Here is a 21,573-nt window from a genome sequence, read left to right as displayed (position 1 = left end):
CGCAGCAGCCATGACTGTTTCTGGATACCAGCAGACTGAGAGCATCATTCACACAGTCACCTTCGCTCATGGGGCAAACCTCATGGCGGTGTAAGCTGCACAGACCTGGCATACACATTTGCCATTCCTGAGCAAAACCACACCCACAGAAACGTGCCTTTTATTCATACCCCTACACTAGCCTTGCGTTCGCTGAGCCAGCTCACTACGCTAAGGATTTAGGGATGAGGGGGCACGTACGGGCTATCTTTTCGTAATCTTCCCTAATGACTGTACTATCGTGGTTGCGTCCACTGTCTACATCACTCAGTAGACCATAGATGTATGTTCACAAGTACATGTCTGTGCTCTGCATACTCAAGTCTGTCCGGCATATCCCCTCAACACTTTGCATTGTATACTTTTATAATCGAGAATCACCTCCCACCTTTGCACATACTTTGCTCCCATCTCTCCCCGCATTCTGCATTGTGTGGCAGAGGTGCCATGCCATGTTTGGTTTGTATACATGACTAGCCACGGTTCCCACAGTACGTAGTGTTGTTGTGCCTGTTAGGTGTACATGTTGTTTGTCGTGTTGCATTTGATTATATAAGTTAGCGCGTTTATTCACGAGCAGTCCTTTCTCCCATTTACATGTCTCTGTCTTAAAGAGGATACATAACTTTTTCTCACAGGTGAAAAGTGCGACCACAATGGCACTCATTCATTACTATCCAAGAATGTCCAACTGCACAACGCTCATGAGCTTACAGCCCCCAATCTTGCGTGCTTTCTTAAAACCATGCCAACTCCCACAATCAACCCAACATTCACACAGCTTTCTAACAGCACTTATCTGCTTCTCAATTACATGCACTCCACGGATTATGAGCTGGCATACCGTCTGTCCTTTCTGTTTCAAACTGAGTAACTTCCTGTGGCAATGTCTATTCCCACCCACACAAAACAACTCCCAAACTTAAACTTGACCTTCAAAACCTACTTTGAAAACAGATTTCATTAAAGTAACCAAAGTGAAACAGCTTTTGTTCAGAAGGGTCCCTCACTTATGCAAAAGAAATGTATCGACTGCAGATAACACAAACTTCAAGTAAAATACAGTCCCTTTTAAATACGAACCTCCCATTACACTTTGTGAATTGTTACACAATTTTCAACACATCTCACACTCAAGGTCTGGCACACTTTTTTAACACGGTCTCCTCTGGCCTTCTCACACTCTTTCAAACTGTTTGTGGTATAATACCAGACTTCATTTATTCGATCATCTATAGAATAACAGGAACAGTGCCCGTAATTCTCGCTCTCTTTGCGGCCATCCTACTACTATTTTTGCTTGTAAAAAATGGCTGTGCTCCCTGTGCTAACAACCATGTCCGACAGAATACGCCACGATGCGAAGCTCCATCAATACTGTCAAAAAAAGGAACAACTTTTCGGCTGCCTGCCTCTATCTATTATCGAAGCCAGCTACAACATGACATTTATTTACACATATGCAGTCTGTTTACAACCATCTTTTTATTGCAAAAGTTGCCCATTCGACTGGCGAATGGATCCATGCCATGTCAACATCCCAACAATCACTCCCGATATCCAGCAGGTAATGGAGTATCTTGAAAACCACAAACTTGATTGTTCAGGCAGTGGAGCAATGGTGTATGCAAGGCAAAAAGGTATCGTGGCAGAATGGGATTTCTGCACAGCCGCGAAAGATCTCCTGCAATGTGCGTCCTTGACAACATCGCAGATTGCCTGCCAATTCAAATTGCTGCTCCAACATTCGAGGAAAATTACTCTCACTTCGAGGATATGAATTGGATCGCTTCGCTTTTCTCACACGATGGCAACAATGACCTCTTGGAACATTATGCATTTCAAGCCGCTGAAGAACTTCCGGACTGCAATCTCCAAGACTTGTAAGAAATTCACATTATTCTTGGATTGATTTTTTCCAACTTTTTTCTGAAATTTTTTTTAATACACTTAAATTGAAATATTTTCATATAATAACTTTCTAAGTATACTCACACATTTGAACTCTGTTTTCCATTATTGCCCCTTACTTCTACACTCTTACCATGGATTGATGATGTATGGCCTATGCAAACACGCAATATACTTGCTAAATTAGCCTAAACCCGACATCCATTTTAAAACCATGTCTATTCTTTGTGCATACATCTCTCTGCCTGCCTGTTATCCACAAAGCCCTTTCACACAAATTTACTCTTCCTCAACCTGTGCTCACAAGCTGGCGATCAAGATAAAAAAACACGACATCGTTTAGGAACTGGTTGGCACAGTGTGGTAATCGTATCCTACATTTATTCTCATTATACAATTTAGTCATTCATGCCTAATAGCTATTGTTTATATCACATGGAACTGTAACATGTAATGCGGCATTCACTGATGCAGGAGCTTCGGTTTGTATACAGCAGAAGCGGTTGGAGTTTGCCTCAGCTCGATGCCTTAGCTCTCTGCACAAGAATCTTTTTTTGAAAGAGCTGAAGACAATAATGTATGGTTTGACCAGAAGGGTACTGAATGTGCTTTTCTGAAGCGCACTGTTTGTATGCCTCCTCAAAGTTCCAATGTGGGTAGAACTATTACGAATTCTGACACGCACCAGATAGAATCTACTGTACAACAGATTCCTGACTGTTCTACTGTTGATAATTTTGTGTTACAAAAAAGCAGTACCAGGGTACCTAAAAAGTGTGATGATTAAATTTTGCAAAATCTTTTTTTTCTTTGTTTTCTTAAAGGATACATGTGGTAATCGTATCCTACCTTTATTTTCCTTATAGAATTTAGAGTCATTCAACTCTAATAGGTATTGTTGATGTAACATGGAACTGTCACATGTAAAGCGGAATTCACTGATACAGGAGCTTACATTTGAATCCAGCAGAACAGCTTAGAGTTTACCTCAGCTGGATTCCTTAGCTATTGCACCAGTAGGTGCATTTATGGCTCTTAAATAAAGACACTTTTTATATAACTTTCAAACTCCATCGCTTTATTACACACAGCCACTTTCTTACACACCTGATTTCACCATTTGTCTTCTGTGGCATTGCAACATTCTGCAATATATTCTTCATGGTTATTTCTTTATTCCTGCTTGCTAAAACACTGCATTCGAGTCTTCAGACCGGTAGTGGTGAGTATTTCGCTTCCCACTCCCTGTGTCATATAAACGCATACTAACACTACTTACACAGGTATGGTACTGCGTCCAGTATCCTACTGCGTACACAGTACATCATTTTACAGCAATCAGCTTATGACTTTGACTCACAGTTTCATCCCGAGTCTTCAGAGCAGTACCAGTGAGTAGCTTGCTTCCCACTCCCGCTATAGTCTAAACTCATACTAACACCACCTGCACAGCGATGCTACAGCGGCCAGCATGCTACAGCGCCCGGAGGACATCAGTTTACAGCACTCAGCTCACAGTTTAGGCGCACGCTTTCATCCTTGAGTGTACCAGCACCTAACCTCACCACCATCTCACTCTGGCCAAAATACCACTTTCACACAGGTAAGGGTAAATACTTCACTTCACACTCCCTCTATAGCACACCGTAACCACCCTACAGAGCTCACAGAGCTCCTACCCTCCTCTTTCCTACTTTTTTCACCATTTTTTACTCACTTCAACGGAATCACAAAATGGCGGCCAACACTTCCTAGTTGCAACCGCCTGCACCGCTTGCAGCCAATAAGCAGCAAGATAGTGCTCCTAATGCCTCAGCCAATCAGATGGCCGAATTCTCAAATATCGATATCTGTAAATTTCGATATTTCTCCAAAATGGCTGAACGAATTTACACCAAATAAACAAAAGCATGCTTTCTAGACCAAGACCCTTCTCCCTGCCAAATTTAGGGTCATTGCGTTCACCCGTTCGACCTGTAGCCTGTCTAAAGTGTCCTATGAAATGAACACGGAGAAAACATGTTTTGGGACCCTCCTTTTTTCTCAGCCCCCCCCCCTTGACGAATCACCCTCAAACTTTTAACATAGGAGCTGATATGAACAAAGAATTAGTTTTGAGAATTTCATGAAGATTCATCAAACAACACCAAAGTTATAAGCAAAACACTACTTGGTCCTAACTATAACTACTTCCTGGCGACCGCCAGTAGGTAATATATTGTATATGGATATATAGATATATACCTATAAATACACAAGCACACACACATTCATAAAGATACTCACATGCATGCATTCACACACTCAAATATACATATGTGTATGAATATATATGTGTGTATGTATGCGGGGACAATGTGTGGTGCACACTGCTGTGGCCTCCTGACGAGAGCCCTGGCACGTACTTTTTTTTACCAATAAAGCACTGGCTAGAAATTGTCACAGAGGATTCTGAAACACTGATAGTTCTGCACTGCTATGCAACATCCTTGCCAGTTCACCCCTGGTACCATGGGATGTGCTTGTAACAGCTTAGAACCTGTTCTAATGTAACTATGTTATGCCAAGTTTGGTGCCAATCTACTCAGCAATTTCTACTACTGCTGTGAACAAAATTTCCTATGAGAGCTAAAATGAGAAAACCCATCCTTCTTGGACCTCTCACTTTTTCTTCTCCTCCTTCTCAAAACTGTATGAAAGTTGGCATGCTAGACCTTAGCTGAGCATGCTAAGCAATCGCCAAATATGGCGCAGGTTCGTCCACCAGGAAGGAATAGGGGCGGCCACGATGACATTTACACTTAAAGTCGAACCATTGCAACCGGGGCCAGCTTTATGGCGGTGCGACTGGTGCAGCCTCACCTAGTGCTGAACTCGGAGGGTGGTGTGTATAGCAAAAACATGCGTTTAATAGCACATGTTGCAGAGCTCCTTGTGTGTCCAGCTGATTTCAGACAACAATAAAAAGGCTGGGGTAAATATGGTGATTAATATTCCTGCTGGAGAGAGATCAGCGCTGTGTCTAGTGGCCTATTGACTCATCACAAAGTAGCACAGAGGGTTCATGTGCCTGCTGCAAAGGACGTGTACCATGAAGATCACAGAACTGAGTGTGATTAAACTATGAGGAGTGCTAAAATAAGAAATGTATGTCAGAGAGGGGCTACGGAGAGATGGGGCAATGTTGGAGGGTGGGAGTGAGGGAGTGAGGGAATCTGTAGAGAAGGAGGTCACGGGGGTTGCAAAATAAATTGTTACACCAGGCGCCCCTGGTTGCAACAAATCTTTACCCCTTGAAGTTATGTGATGTTTTCCTCCTGGAAGTTATATGATGTCTTTACTCTTGAAAGTTATAGGATGTCGTTACTCCTGGAAGTTATTAGATGTCTTTACCATTTAAAATTATATGATGTCTTTACCCCTTGAAGTTATATGATGTATTTACTCCTAGAAGTTATATGATGTCTTTACTCGTGGAAGTTCTTAGATGTCTTTACCCCTTGAAGCTATATGATGTCTTTAGTACAGGAAGTTATTAGATGTCTTTACCCCTTGAAGTTTTATGATGTCTTTAGTACAGGAAGTTATTAGATGTCTTTACCCCTTGAAGCTAATAATAATAATAATACGGAATTTTATAAAGCGCGAACAGCTACCTCACAAGGAGGTGTCCCGGCGCTGAGAAGAACACAGTTAACCCAGAGGACTAGGGAAGGGGCGCTTAGCGTGGTTGGGTAAAGAGCCAAGTCTTTAACAGTCGCTTAAAGCAGTTTTCAGAGGGGGCTTGCTGAATTTCTGGAGGCAAGGTGTTCCACAATGTCGCGACATTTGCCGAAAAGGTTCGACCTACCAGCCGGGCCCTTTTTACCCGTGGAACGGCAAGTCGAATGTGGCAATTGGAACGAAGCGCCCGGGCCTGGGAGTATCTTGGGAGCCGGGTTTTCAGATATTTGGGGCAGGTGCCGAACAGAGATCTAAAGGCCAAGGTAAGTGCCTTAAATTTGATTCTGCTGGCAATTGGCAGCCAGTGCAGTGATCGAAGATATGGAGAGACCGAATGCTTAAAAGGAATTCGCATTAACAGTCTCGCAGCCGTATTTTGGACCAACTGTAGTTTTTTGAATTAGATATTGAGGTAATCCCAGATAGAGGCCGTTCGTGTAATCCAGTCGAGATGTCACTGTGGCATGGATTACAGTTTTCCGGCAACCGTCAGGGAGAAGTCTCAAAATCTTGCGCAGATTCCTCAGTTTACTCAAGCAGCAGCCAACTACTTGGTGAATATGCGAGGTAAAGGCCATACTGTCATCCCATCGCACTCCCAAGTTTTTTGCCGTTAGACTGGGTAAGGGGGCTTGTCCCATCTCCGCTGGCCACCAGAGCTCTGATGGTGGGGGGGGCCTTTACCAAAGAAGATCACTTCTGTTTTATTGGCATTCAGTTTTAATTTATTCGTATTCATCCAACAGGCCACATCTTGGAGACAGCCATTAAAGTTCGAGAAAGATTCCTGAGACACCTGTGAATATGGAAATACCAATTGGGTGTCATCGGCGTATGAAATTGCCTTGATACCCCAGTTGGCAATCAGCGTGAAGAGTGGGGCAAGGTAGATGTTGAACAAGAGGGGGCTGAGTGCCGACCCTTGCGGTACGCCACAGATGAGGACTTTCGGGGTAGAAGATACAGTCCCCAGTGCCACCTTTTGTGTCCTCTGGGACAGATAGGAGTGTAGCCACCCCAGAGCCTGGTCACAGATGCCTATCTCAGCCAGTCGCGTCAGGAGTCTAGCATGATCGACCGTGTCGAAGGCGGCCGACAGATCCAGGAGCACCAGCATAGCTGAGCTTCCTGAATCCATCGACCACCTTACAGACTCTGCCACCTCAGTAAGAGCTGTCTCTGTGCTAAAGCCAGGACGAAAGCCGGACTGTGTCTCATGTAGTATTTTGTTATCCTCAATGAATTTACTCAACTGGCGTTGTATTATTTTCTCGAACATTTTTCCCGGTGCTGCTAGCAGGGAGATCGGGCGTAGATTGCTAAGGTCTTTTGGATCCCATTAGGCTTTTTTTTATCGGGAGAAGGGTGGCATGCTTCCAGATATTCGGGAATACCCCCGAAACAATGGACGAATTCCAGATCTGTTGTAATGTGGGAGCTACAAAAACAGCTATGGCAGACCAAAGTTTGGAGGGACACGGATCGTCCGGTGAGCTCGACTTGCAGCGGATTAGTTCATGCTTAACCGTACTCAACGGTATCACCTGGAATTGTGTTAGTGTTTCACCCAACCCATCTTTAATGGCTCGGTCTGATTTCACCGTGTTTTTCTCTGGCCCAAAGGCCTCATAGACTTGTTTAATTTTTTGATCAAAGAACTCAGAAATATTTTCGCAGAGAGTGGTTGAAGGGGGAACCTCCCTTTCAATGCAATGCGGTTTAAAAAAGGACTGTACCACCTTAAAGATCTGTTTACTCGACTGCTCTGCTTGTTCAATGGAATCCGCATAGTACTGTTTTTTTGCTTTTCTAATAGCCTTCTGAAATTTTTTAGAGGCTTCCTTATATTTGTTTTTTTCTCGGGGGCCGTAATTTGCCCTCCACAGTCTCTCCAGTCTCTTACAGGCCGTTTTCTCTGCCCTGAGGTCCTGAGAGAACCAGGGAGCGGAAGGTGTGCACCGTTTAGATGTTGCTCGTGAGGCTGGAGCAATGGAGGAAACCATATTACCAATCCAATCATTGAGTAGCTGAGCGTCTCTGTTCGCATTTGAGGTAAGAGAGGGGGTATTTTGAGCCAAAGCAGGGCCCATGATATCAGGGACTAATTTTTCCCATTGTCTCTTTAAAAAAGAGCATTTGCTTGAGGAGGGGCTATACGTGGCAATCTTTAATTGAAAAGGGATCAGTGAGTGATATGATGTCTTTAGTACAGGAAGTTCTTAGATGTCTTTACCCCTTGAAGCTATATGATGTCTTTAGTACAGGACATTATTAGATGTCTTTACCCCTTGAAGTTTTATGATGTATTTACTCCTGGAATTTATATGATGTCTTTACTCCTGGAAGTTCTTAGATGTCTTTACCCCTTGAAGTTATGTGATGTCTTTACTACTGGAAATTATTAGATGTCTTTACCTCTTGATGATATATATTGTCTTTACCCCTTGAAGTTGTATGATGTCTTTACTACTGGAAGTTATTAGATGTCTTTACCCCTTGAAGTTATATGATGTCTTTACTCCTAGAAGGTATATGATGTCTTTACTCCTGGAAGTTCTTAGACGTCTTTACCCCTTAAGTTACATGATGTCTTTACCCCTTAAAGTTATATGATGTATTTACTCCTAGAAGTTATATGATGTCTTTACTCCTGGAAGTTTGCTTTAGACGGAGTTGGCATCATGTACATTCACAACATATCCAAATATCGGTATCGTGTATACAATGCATAAAACAACGGTATACTTTCTGCATTTCTACAAATTGTTATTGATGATGACATTGAGTTGACTAAAGACATGACTTGCATCCCTGCTAGATATATACAGACTGGAATTTCAGTGTGCCATCACTCACATTGATTCTGCTACATGATTTGGAATGTATGATCATCCCTAACCATAACTAACACTCTACTCATTGGACTAAATACATACTAAAGTATTCCTATGCATCTATGACACAAACATACAGTTGCTACCTCTCAGAATCGAACATCACATTACTAGATAAAAGTAATAACATTTCCGTCCAGTGGCATTTAATGAAACGAAAGCACTGAAAATGTCCAATGAAGCTTAATATCTAAAACTATAAAAATCAAACTAACACTTATATCAACAAATGACTAAATAACAAAAAAGAGAGGAACGTAAAGGTGGGGGGGGGGGGAGGGGGAGTTTGCCATCAGCGAAATACTAATGAAACCAGTGTCTCTGGGCTGGGCGCCAAAAAGATAGTGTTGGACCTATTTCTCACAGGACAATGGGGCAGAGCGAGTAGCCAGGCATAGTTACCAATCAGGAGAGGGGACCCCAGCATCTCGCAAGGCGGCTAGGGAGTTCACATCTTCCCATGTTCTGAACCAGGGGTATGGGAACTGAGTTTATGGTGCATTCACTGAAAAGTGACCAAGGTGCCATCTGCGGCGACAGCAATACTGGCACGCAGTGTGGTGAGGAGCGCGTCCCAATCTTGCACAATAGGGAACTTACGAGCCCAGCTGTCTCTTCCCTATGCAGCACCATACTTTCCGCTTGTGCCCGCGTCAGAAAGGAGCGCTGCCAGTTGGGTGTTACTGGAGGATTTGGGTTTTTCCAATTCTTGGTTATGAGGCACTTTGCAGCAATTAAGCCTAAATCATGAAATCTCGAGGCAACTTTGTTTGTTTTAGATCTGGCATAGAGCCCTAGGAGGCAGGTTTCCCAAGACATTGGCAGCTACATGTCTGTACAGGAGTTCAGAGTCGTGACTAATTCCCGCCAGTAATGCTGAAAGATGTGCGAGTCCACAGCATGTGGAGCAGATCCGCACCTAGTTGTTGAGAGCGTGGGCATGCAGAAGTGGCAGTGTTAAAATACCTGTTTATCATGTCCGGTGAGAGGTATGCCCTTTGTATGATATATGTTTGTATGAGCCTAAATCTAGAATTTCTCTGTATATTCCTGGCTCCTGACAATATAGCATCCCACTCCTTCTCCGTCCAAGGCCGGCCCCTGTCAGCCTCCCATCGTACTCTGAGGCGCTGCATCAGTTTCATTGTGTGTGTGAGCATCGCCTCCACTAGCCAGTGTACTATGTGCGACCTCACCCCCATAACATGTGATATTGCAACACTAGATGTGTCTGAGGTTCAGTCGTCAGATCTTCCTACACCGTTGACAGAGCCTTTAAATGAGAGGTATGTAAAAGGAATTGGCCTGTTGTAGACGAATCTAGGACTCTAGTTAAGTATTCCCGATTTATGCCGTAACGTGGTTATATCAAATCATATCCTTCTATAGGCATAAGAATCATACCCATATTAAGACATAGCCAATGCAGTCCAAATACGGCAAGGTTACTCACACAGACTCCTAGAATGTACAACGTGTTCTTAGATAAACCAAGCCTCCAGCAGCCCAGGAATTCCCCCTTCTTCTGTATTGATTTGTCCTAGAACTCCCGGAGTCCTGAAAGAACTGCGAGTTCATAGTGACGTCTGATGTCCAACCTTACGTCAAACTCGGCACCTTCCAGGTATAAATATACCAGCATCTGCCCTAGCAAAACACACGGTGGTTTGGAGCAGATCGACTATCTACTTGCCCGACGCCCTGCTGTAGCAAGTGCCGAAGGAAGCCGACCCTCCCGCTGACGCACTGAGAGAGACGCTGTCTTTTCTCCTGCCGAGAAATCCAGCTCCAGTGTTTCCCTGTCACTGTTGCTGGGAGATCGAGTCCTGAGAGCAACCCAGCCTCTTTTATCAACTCCTCAAATGTTAACAGTGCATTGTCCCCATCCAAAGTGTGTAAGTCCGCCACATGCCAGGTTGTCAATACTGCCTCTCATGTGCCTAACCTTCCTCTTGGGGTCCCCAGTAATGGCGTAGAGTATCGTAGTGCGGGTAAGATATAAACACCGTTTGTAGCATTTATGAGCCAGACCTAGATAGGATTGTGTGGGCCACAGGGGTTTAGTGATGGGGTGAAACAAATGGTATAAGGACACCAAAACATTATGTTTAATATTAAATGTGTAATAATGATATTATACTATTTGAAAATATCTTCCCCCGAAAACATCATCTCTCTCAACTCGACCCTAATGTCTACTCAAAAATGGTTAACTGTGAACCATCTTCTGCTCAACACCTCCAAAATGGAAATCCTGGTCATCTCCCCTCCGAACCACACCCCCAAGTTTGACCTCTGGTTGAATCACCTCACTGCCTCCAACTGCACTCCTCGAATCATAGACTCAGCCAAATTGAATGGAGTCACCTTGGCTAAGCACCTGAACATGAAAAATCACATCAGTAAGGTATGCAAGGAAGCAAACCAATTGATGTGGACACTCAGAAATATCAAATCTGTCCTTCCACAAAATGATTTCAAGCAGGTGGTGCAAGCGCTTGTCCTGCCTAGGTTGGACTACGGCAGCGCGACCCTCTGTGACCTTCCCAAATACTCCCATGCTCCACTAAGAGCATCACTGAATGCAGTGGCTAGACTGGTTACAGGCACTAAGCGAAACAAGCACATATCCTCAGACCTAAAATTTCTCAAATGGCTGCCTTATGAAGCATGTATTCAGTTAAAGATCGTTGTTCTGGCACACAATGCCCTTCACTTCAATACTCCCAGGTACCTTGCACAAAACCTGAAGCTTTCTTGTGGTGTAAGAGCCTTAAGAAGTGCCTAGATTTTCCTCCTGAAACCACTTATCTGTAGGAAGAAGAGAACTTGTCACAGAGACTTTTACCGGTGCTGCACCAAAGCTTTGGAACTCTCTTCCACCGGAAGTACGCCGAATCTCTTCAACGACGGCGTTCAAATTGGAAGCCCAAAAATTATTTATGAATAAATTCTTACCCTAATTGGGCTAGGCGCACCTGCTCGAAGACATTGTTCTTACTTCCATTGGACTATCATTTGTTATGGTTCTTTGTTTTGTGCAACTGTTCCTGAATATGCGATCATTCCTGTTTTCTCCTCCTACTTGATTTTGATTTTGCATCTATGTCCTTCCTCCCATCCTATTGTAAAGCGCTCTGATATCCCTTGGGCACTTGTTCACGTTATATAAAACTTTATAAACTTTATAAATAAATAAACTTCAAAAAGATTTTTTTTTGACAATGAACAAATCAAATTTTTTTTCCGACTCCTCTTCTCAAGTTGAACTTTTCCCTTCTTCATTCCCACTTCCATATCCCCCACTGCCTTTGAATCTCTGTCCCATCCTCTTATTTACAAATTTCTATTTTATTTACATTTAAAATGTGTAAACACTAGTTTTTACTTACTCTGCTTTTTCTACATTTTATCATGTAGACCTGCAACTACACTGTTACTGGTGCTTTTTAAATTAAAACATTTTCTTTGGTTTTATTTTAAGTGAGCTACTAAATATTTCTAATCATGGTTTTAGCCTTTATGGTTTTTTTGTAGCAGCATTGTTTTAATTGGCCCTTTAATAATTATCACAAAGTTATACCTGAAGTTCCTATTTTTCAAACATTTTGCCACTTTGAAAATACTGCTTTTATGGTACTACTTTGTTTTATTCTCTTGTTAAAAAATGAAATCGTCAAATAACATCCTATTTCTTAAACACAGGTATAGCCTCAGGACTAAGATCTGAATTTCTTTCTTTTTCATCCTAATTCTAACCAACTTTCTATCTCCCTTACCTTCTACTCCTTAGTCCAGGTTTTTCTCCTTTTATCTTAGCCTTCCTTTCTTGACCTCTAGTTCTCTTTCCTGATTAATCCAAATTCACTCTACCATGTCTAGAAGTTGTGTGCACACTCGCACCTACTGGTGCTATCCCTCAACTTGACCTGAATCTCTTCTTTGGTTCATGGATAACCATAGTTGACAAAGGTGTAATCATGTTTATGACAGTGTACTTGGCCTTTATACTTGCAAAACGAGAACTGACCAGCAAATCGAAGGCCCCAGAGGGGGCCCTAGTGTCCCAAACTGGACGTGCGAACTAGCAAAATGGGCAGGTTGCAAAAATAGAATATTGCTCAGGAATGCAAAACAAGGAATAGGCAGACTGGAGAGGGTCCAGGCCTGGGGAATGCTGATTGATGACATGAAAAATGAAGACCAGGAATCAGCGCCTAGCACCCCCAGGGAACCACCCAGACCTGAGAGCTGTAGCAGCCCGGACCTGGGTAGGGGTCAGCAGGGGTAGTAAAGGGAGCAAAGGCATGCAGAGCCTAAAGGTATGGGGAACTGACCGAAGCTTGACGCACCTGGCAAACACAGAGGGCGACCCAGACCACACACACAGCGAGAAACAATGGGTTTCCTTGTTTACAGAAGCACGGAGCGGGAGGGGGGAATGTTGGGGAGAGGGGAACATGAGTAATTTATTCATTTTTATTTATTTATTTAATGTGCTTTTCTATAGCGCGAACATTACCCAAAGGTGTCAGAACGCTTTGCAAAAGAACCAGTTGCGATACAAAAGGATTTAGGAATACATGAGTTACATAAAAGATATAAACAGGAAAAAAATTGCAAATGTACAAGTTGTAAAGTCACACATGGAAGAGATACAAATAGAAAAAATTGCAAATGTACAAGTTGTAAAGTCACTCAAGGAAGAGATACAAATGGATACACTCTAAGAATCACATATGAATGGTAGTGGGTACAAAGGTCTACTACATATACTAGCGGATAGAGTTATCTCTATATACATAAATATACAAATAGTAGATTTTCTCCGGATTCCATTTTGCCAGCGATTCGGCTTGGATATGTATATATCACATATTTACCAAGTGAAAACAAAAATTTAAAAAATAAAAATAAATTACAAATTAAAATAGAAAGGGGTAGAGAGCAGTATGTGGGAGAGATGCTAAGAACTCAGTGAAGAAACAGCACCCAAGCTGTATACGTTTGTAAGGGACAAGGAAGTTAAACTTGTATATAAGTAATATTGTGAATAATTTGAACTGGGTGCTGTTCAATCTTAGGTGTAGCCGGTATCTTATTAATCTTAGAAAGTAAAATGTATAATTAAAATATCTCATTAAATGACTTAATGACATTTTATGTAATAACTGCGATCTTGATAATCTTTTTGAAAATTTTAAAAGAATAACAAAAGACATAAAGAAAGAAAACTGTTACTTATCCTGTAAATATCAGTTTGTAGCTTGTAATGCTGTAGAGTCCAGATTCACACGATCTGTGCGCTCCAGGCATCTACTGTTGGGTGTGGGCTTTTGCAAATTGTTTTTCTTCTAAGATGATTTTTGGTCCCCAAATATCTCATGACTCCTTCCGGGTGCCCACAATGCACTAGGACAAAGAGATGAACCTCAAATTGTGTTGGTGGACCAACAGTTCCAAAAGCACAGAGTATGAGGGCTTCCTTGCCCACACTGGTGCGGCCAGAAAGAGTATCAGACAAATCTACAATGACAATACAATCATAAGGCTGAAGCTCTCAGGTATCACTGAAGAATAACAATGTAAACAACAAATATGGAATGGATGTAATCTAGAAAGTTGATTGCAGGTTAAAGTATTATGTACAGTGCAGGGATGATACGACGTATACCTATGAATGGAAAAAAAAGAAAATGGCAATAAAATCCGTTTACATTTTTTTTATGACAGTGTTTTTGACAATGTTATGTTATTTATACTTGTAGAGCGCACGGTTACCCTAGGGTGTCCTGGCGCTAAGTACTGATTACCTGGAGAAGCTGAGAGCATACTACTGAGAAAAGAGCCATGTCTTCAGACCCCTACGGATGGAAAGGAGATCTGGGGCATTTCTAATGCGAAACAGGAGTTAATTTCAAGCTCTAGATGCGCAGGGCCCGATTCACAGAACTAACTTAAGACAAAATCCTAAACTTACTACCATTTTGGTATTTACAGAAGTTAGGAGTCCTAACTTTAGGACTCCTAAATACCTTCTTTGAATACCGAAAGTCTTAAAGTTAGGATTTTTCTCAATTTAGTAGTAGTAAAATTAGGACTCCTAACTGCCTTCTGTGAATACCGAAAGTCTTAAAATTAGGATTTGTCTCAGTTTAGTAGTAGTAAAGTTAGGACTCCTAACTACCTTCTGTGAATACCGAAAGTCTTAAAATTAGGATTTTTCTCAGTTTAGTAGTAGTAAAGTTAGGACTCCTAACTTTAGGACCCCTAAATGCCTTCTGTGAATACCAAAAGTCTTAAAATTAGGATTTTTCTCAACTTTACTACTACTAAATTGAGAAAATTCCTAATTTTTAGACTTTCAGTATTCACAGAAGGCATTTAGGAGTCCTAAAGTTAGGAGTCCTAACTTTACTACTACTAAACTGAGAAAATTCCTAATTTTAAGACTTTCGGTAGTCACAGAAGGCATTTAGGAGTCCTAAAGTTAGGAGTCCTAACTTTACTACTACTAAATTGAGAAAAATCCTGATTTTAAGACTTTCGGTATTCACAGAAGGCATTTAGGAGTCCTAAAGTTAGGACTCCTAACTTCTGTGAATACCGAAATGAGTAAGTGTCTTCTGTGTATACCAAAATGAGTAAGTGCCTTCTGTGAATACGAAAATGGTAGTAAGTTTAGGATTTCGTCTTACGTTAGTTCTGTGAATTGGGCCCCATGAGAATAAAATAGCTACCTCCCCAATTGTTTTTTTTAAAAATGAAGCGACTTGTACTGGTTTGGCACCAGTTGACCGTAATAGTCTAGCAGGAACATACCATTGAAGTTTACGTTTCAGAAACTCAGGTCCTATTTCATTAACAACCTTTAAGACAATACACAATGCCTTAAAGTGTGTTCTTAACTTTACTGGGAGCCAGTGCAGTTTCTTGAGTTCTCCCTTGACAGGGATAAACTTGGGTGTTCCGGACAGCATTCCAGCCGCTGCGTTCTGGACCAATTGCAACCTGTTCATATGTTGTTTTTGAACATTAAGCTATAAGCTATTGCAATAGTCCAGACGCAACATTATAAGTGCTGTCACCACTGTCCTAAGGTTGCTCTCAGTAAGCAAGAACTTAATTTTCCTGATTATTCTGAGAACCATAACGCATGCTGAAGTCACCATACTTACTTGGTCCCCCCATAGTGAGTTTGTTATCCACTAGAATTACTAGATTTTTGGCTTTTCTTGTGGGTACTGGACATAAGCCCATGTCGTCCGGCCACCACTCTGGTGTCCACACCCGAGGATTGTTGCCAAATTTTAGGACCTCGGTTTTGGAGGAGTTGCGTTTTAAACATTTGGAGGACATCCAGACTGAAATAGCACTCATACAGTCATGGAAGCGAACCCCAGCCTCCTTTTCAGATCCCTCTGTCAGCGACAGCACAATTTGTGTGACGTCAATGTAAGAGGTGAGCTGAAAATCAAAGGACCTGATGACTCCAGCCAGAGGCCCCACATAAATATTAAAAAGGGTAGGGCTGAGAGCCGAACCCTGTGGCACCCCGCAAGGAAGTAAGAAAGGTTCCGAGGTGTTACCATCTAGGTCTGCAGTTTGCGATCTGTCTGACAGAAAAGATTGTAACAATTTCCAAGCGGAGCCCTTTACACCAATTTCAGACATCCTGTTCATCAATACCTTGTGATGGACCGTGTCGAAGGCCGCGGATAGGTCCAATAGGATTAATACAACATTTCCTACCCTATCCACGGCCTCTCTAATTTCCTCCGTGGATTTTAACAGAGCCAGCTCAGTGCTATGAAAAGTTCTGAAACCATATTGCAATGGGTCCAGGGAATTATTAAGAGAAAGAAAAGCACTGAGTTGGATGTTCATTTCCTATTCCAATATTTTGGCCGGAAAAGGAAGACTGGGGATCGGTCTGTAACTGTTGGGATATTTAGGATCCAGAGTATGTTTTTTCAGCAAGGGGAGGACAGAAGCTTTTTTCCACATTTTGGGAAATATGCCGGATGACAAAACGGCATTGGGCAAAGGGGTGGGGGCTGTTCCAATTACTTCGGGGATTTGTTTAATAATCCATACTGGGCCAGGGTCACTAGAGGCTCCTGATTTAATCGAATTCAGCACTTTGAGTGTATCTGACCTCTACAGTGATGAGAAGTGGTCAAGTGGCAGTAAGGGACCAATTTCGTCCACTATCTTTGAATTAGAGCTGATCTGATCCTAATTGATCATACTGGTAAGAGACGAAAATATGATTTCTATTTTATGTCGGAAAAAAAGTCTGCAATTTTATTGCAGATTTCTGGATGACCTTGTCTCTTAGGAGTGTTTGGAATTGACAGTTTGGTTATAGTTTTAAAAAGTTCTTTTGAATTGGATTTAGCCAGGGCGATTTGCATTGAAAAATACTCCTTTTTTGCTTTTAGGAGTGATTGTTTATAGCTGACGATATACATTTTGTATCTTTCCTTGTCTACTTCTGCATATTGTTTGCGCCATGTCCTTTCAGATTGCTCACAGGCCAAATGTTTAGCTCTAAGCTCTACAGAGTACCAAGGAGCAGTGGGTAAGGCTCGTTTAGAAATCAAATTTTTCCTGGGAGCTAACTGATCACAGGCATTAGTTAGCCATTTGTGTGGAGAGCCGCAGCCTCTTCCACATCCAACGGAAGATGATACATCGAGCTTATGAGGGAGTTTTCAAGCTTCTTAGCATCGATTTTGCCCCATGCTCTGGTTACGATCCCCCGGGTCAGTTTCAAGCTGGTTAAGTGAGCCGAATAGCTATTCTGTTCAAACTTGATAGCACAGTGATCAGACCACGAGATCAGGAAGACTGAGATGCCGGCTAAGTCTTTATTATTAGAGTATATACCATCCAAGGTATGACCTTTTTCATGCGTAGGGGTCATCACCAATTGTTTGAGGCCTCCAGCACCCATGATGATTTGTTCCAGTCGAATAGTGTCGGGATAACTAAGATTTTCAAGATGAAAATTAAAGTCTCCCAGCACAAAGTAGGACTCTAAGCATAGCCCTTTTTCAAGCAATGTACCCAGAGTATCTAGGAACCCGCTTTTAGATCCTGGTGGATGGTATAATAGTATGCCTTTGAAAGTTTTGTGATTTAGAGAGTACATATTAAAAACTAGAGCCTCACATGTCAGGTTAGAGACAGGGACAAAGTTGGATACAAGTGACTCATGGTAAATGATAGCAAGCCTTTTTTAAATGGCCGGTCAAGCGTGTAGCAATGAAACCCAGGAGGTGTTGCCTTGAACAGATCAGGACCGGAGGTACTATCAGTCCATGCCTCTGTAATAAATGCCAGTTTTACATTGCTTTCCTCCAGTGGCAGAGCACATTCCAGGCTATGCCTGACCAACGATCTGAAGTTTGCATCTCTTCTAACTGTGCAAGCCCTGTATTCCCACTTCTCATTCTCGCCAAGTTTGTTTCTGCAGGTGAAACCAGTTACTATTCCTGGCGGCCATGGAACCAATGAGATGGATCTGCTTTCTCCTTTTAACAGTACTTACCCAGAACACTCAAGGTAAGTTCTTGTCTTCTCTTTCTTTTTGAAAAATTAATAATTGGAGTCTGAGATCTGCAATAAGTGTGCATACAGTTTGATTTGTGAATTTGAGGGAATGGAGTAGCAAGTGTATCAAATTCATCAAAAATTGAAATACGTGACTCATTTGGCAAAATGTTTCAAATTCAAGGTCGTGTGAGACACTGAAAGATCTAGTGTTCCCAGGCGTGAACTCATATTCGTAGGCCCATCTGTTTGGACGGAAAAGTAATCTTCATGGTAAGAGACGTGTACACATGCTGATTTGTTTGTCATAGGCCAATGAGAATCTTGCATAGTGCTACGTGGCAGATAGGGACATTGTTGACTCCGCTAAGTTAGCATGAGCCCTGCTGCCATGATGCAGCTTTTGCGCATGTTACTACATGGCTTCATTTTTGCAAGACTCTGTTTCTGCCTTTCACATAATACCCGTCTCCTGTGTTCGTTCTCTGCTTGTTCTTGAAGTTTAGTCTGAACATTGCGTACAAGGTCGATAAACAATGCCCCTTGTTATTAGTTTCTGGTCAGACCCTAGCACCTAGACACAACATACTAATGCCGCTGCAGCTGGTGACTCGTACTTTGATATTAGGAGGATGCATGTATAGGAGAGACACACTTGGAGAGGGACCTTTCCGGGGAGAAGAGCGAGACAGCACCTGTGATGTAGATTTACCATCTGTAGGCTGACGTACGGGGTTTGCTGACAAAGCCCAGAGAACTTCTATTATATAATAATAATGCGTCTTAGAAAAGGGAGGGTGGATAGGCTGCACAGCCTTGTATAATGACCTCTCCCTTTATGATTTATGGAACAGCGATGACTGTATTATTATTATTATTATTATGCATTTTCCTGCTTGTTGTGGCACATATCCTGCATGTTAGGGCACGTTAGTTAAAATAAACATTTTAAACTAAATTGTGATTATGTCAGATGTTGTTGTGGATGAGTACAAGAGTGAGTGAAAAGGTGTGTCTTGTTACCACAATTCCTGAGAGATATGGGTCTGTTGTGTTTTGGGGTGTCTAATCATTTGCATCTTCGTGATTATGTTGTAGAGTGAGTGAGACACTATAGCTAGACGGTCCTGGGATTGTGGGCACGAAGGAGGAGGGAAGGCCTAGCCCCTATACACCGAGGTCCTGTATTACTGCGCATAGTTCTGTGTATGTGCAGAATCACTGCAACAGTAGTAGTGATGTCAGGACCTTTTTTTTGTGTGTGTCACTGGAGTGAGGGCTTCAGGCTCACTCACCTTTTTAAGGGGTCCGCTGCTGTGTGAGTAACTCATCCTTGGCCTACATCAGGTAAGTTGTGGAGTGCTGCACAGGAATAGGGACTCTGCTTTGATTGTGTGTGTGCCTGGGAAGCGTTCAGTTCAAGGAACCCCAACATAAAAAAATCAAAGACCCAGACTCTAAATCACATTTGTTATCTGGAAAAGGATTATAAGAAGGGTAGATTGAGTCCAGGAAGATTTGTCATCTGCCAGGCAGCCAGACAGGATCTGTGAGAAGGGGAAGCTCTGCAAGACTTCTGCCAGTGATCAGGACTGGGGCCAAGGCCTGCTAGTCTCCCTGATGGGTGAGTGGACATCATCGAGGGATCCCAAGACCACCTGCTCTAGAGCCTGGTGCACCAGCGCCTCCCTGCTTGGCAAGATCAGGGTGCCCTATGTGGAAGAGGAAAGCATTGGAGGGAGCAGGGTCCAGTGGGAAGCCCTACCAGGCACCCATGATGATTTGTTCCAGCCGAATAGTGTCGGGATCACTAAGAACCCGCTTTTAGATCCCAATGGACGGTATAATAGTATGGCTTTGAAAGTTTTGTGATTTAGAGAGTACATATTAAAAACTAGAGCCTCACATGTCAGGTTAGAGACAGGGACAAAGTTGGATACGAGTGACTCATGATAAATGATAGCAAGCCCTTCTACTTTTTTAAATGGCCGGTCAAGCGTGTGGCAATGAAACCCAGGAGGTGTTGCCCTGACCAGATCAGGACCACAGCACTCCCTGTGTGAGGGGTGAGGATTTGGATGTGCACCTATTGGGCTGTCGCCCGGGTGCAAGGTTGTTTTCAGCTACCCCCTGTATGCCAGGAGAGAGCTGCCATAGACTGAGCCATGTGTTGAGCATCATGCAGATTTTGTTTCTCTCGTGCCACCATGCTTTGGCAAACCCGTATGCCAGGGGGGTTTCCGGTACCAATATCGTCAAAGGATTCAGCCCTCCGCCCGAAGGGGAGGCTGACTGTGAGCTAGACCCGCACTGTGAGGCAACTGCCTCCAACTCACCATTAAGGACTGCCTGAGACATGGTGGACAGTGCCACACTCTCGCCGGTTCCAGTTTGGAGATGGAGAAAGGATTCCTTTCGAATCATTGAGCAAAATCAACTTAGAGCATCTTTATGCGCAGGGAGCTGATCTGACAGACTTCTGACCGCACCACTCTTGAGAGATAGCTGGCGCCACTGGGTGGTTCCATGTGGGCCGCAAGTAGCCTGACCTCTCTGAACTGAACAGGACTTGCAGGTGCATGTTCGAAGGTGCCCACTGCATCACTGAACTCTTCTGTGGCGTGAGAGCACATAAGACGATAACGGAGACAGTTGGGTCCTGGGGAACTCGCTGCTGACAGTACTGTGACACCCTAGACACTTTTGACTAAGGTCCGACAGGGTCAAAATGGAGAAGTCTTGAGTGCAGCCCAATAGTTTGCATTTACTGATGCGGCCTCCAATGAATGGAGAATAACCCTGAATATGTTACACGAAGGAGGGTTGGACAGGGATTCGCCTGCCAACTACAAGAGCTCAGACCTCCAAGAGGATTACGTTATTGCATTTGATTGTTGCTTCTATTTGCATGAGTGGAGCTACAAATAAAACCCGACTTTTTTATATAAAAGAAAGTGTTTACCTGGACATTGATTTATCCTTCGTACTGTTTGCACTTTGAGTTACGAGTCATGTTCACTGACCTGTATCTACATCCCCCCTCCACGCCGAGAGAACCTTGACTGCTCGACCACAGCTACCACTGAGAGTCAAGTACAAAAGGGGTACTTGGCCCAGTTGAGCGCGATCCTTAATAGGGCAGGCCACTGGACAAAAGGAGTAAAAGGCCTCGCCCCCACAGTTGGCCCTCTGAAAGGGTTTCTGACAAATGTGGCATCGTTAGGATACTTAACGTTTAGGAACCAAAGATGCAGAAGTTGCATTTCCAATCTGCATCTGAACTGCAATAAGTCCATTTTTTTTCTACGCACAAAGGCGACCCACACTGGCAATGGAAAACACAGCTTTGGAAATTGACCTCCGCACCATGTGCATAGATCAGATTAAAGTTTCATGAAGGGACTGAGGATGGAGGGTTCCCAGGAGCTGGGACAGAGAGGTACTCGCT

The 21,573-nt window shown here is 42.9% G+C and overlaps 1 protein-coding gene across 4 annotated transcripts in view; it reads left to right on the top strand.

Annotated features, from left to right (window-relative positions):
• The window catches only part of LOC144807928 (dromaiocalcin-2-like), a 157,164-nt gene that overhangs the window by 76,476 nt on the left and 59,115 nt on the right, over positions 1–21,573 (top strand). For 2 of the 4 annotated variants that reach the window (XM_078673526.1, XM_078673527.1), the window contains one exon: positions 18,036–18,137. In XM_078673526.1, the coding sequence (XP_078529652.1) occupies positions 18,077–18,137 (61 nt within the window). In that variant the 5' untranslated portion in view covers positions 18,036–18,076. The remainder of the gene's footprint in view (positions 1–18,035; positions 18,138–21,573) is intronic. The other 2 variants (XM_078673528.1, XM_078673529.1) reach the window with 1 other exon arrangement.

This window comes from Lissotriton helveticus, chromosome 1_2 (genome assembly GCF_964261635.1).
Source record: "Lissotriton helveticus chromosome 1_2, aLisHel1.1, whole genome shotgun sequence".
NCBI classification, from domain to species: domain Eukaryota; kingdom Metazoa; phylum Chordata; class Amphibia; order Caudata; family Salamandridae; genus Lissotriton; species Lissotriton helveticus.
Note: the sequence above shows the minus strand (reverse complement) of the source record. Positions and strands in the feature narration are given on the sequence as shown.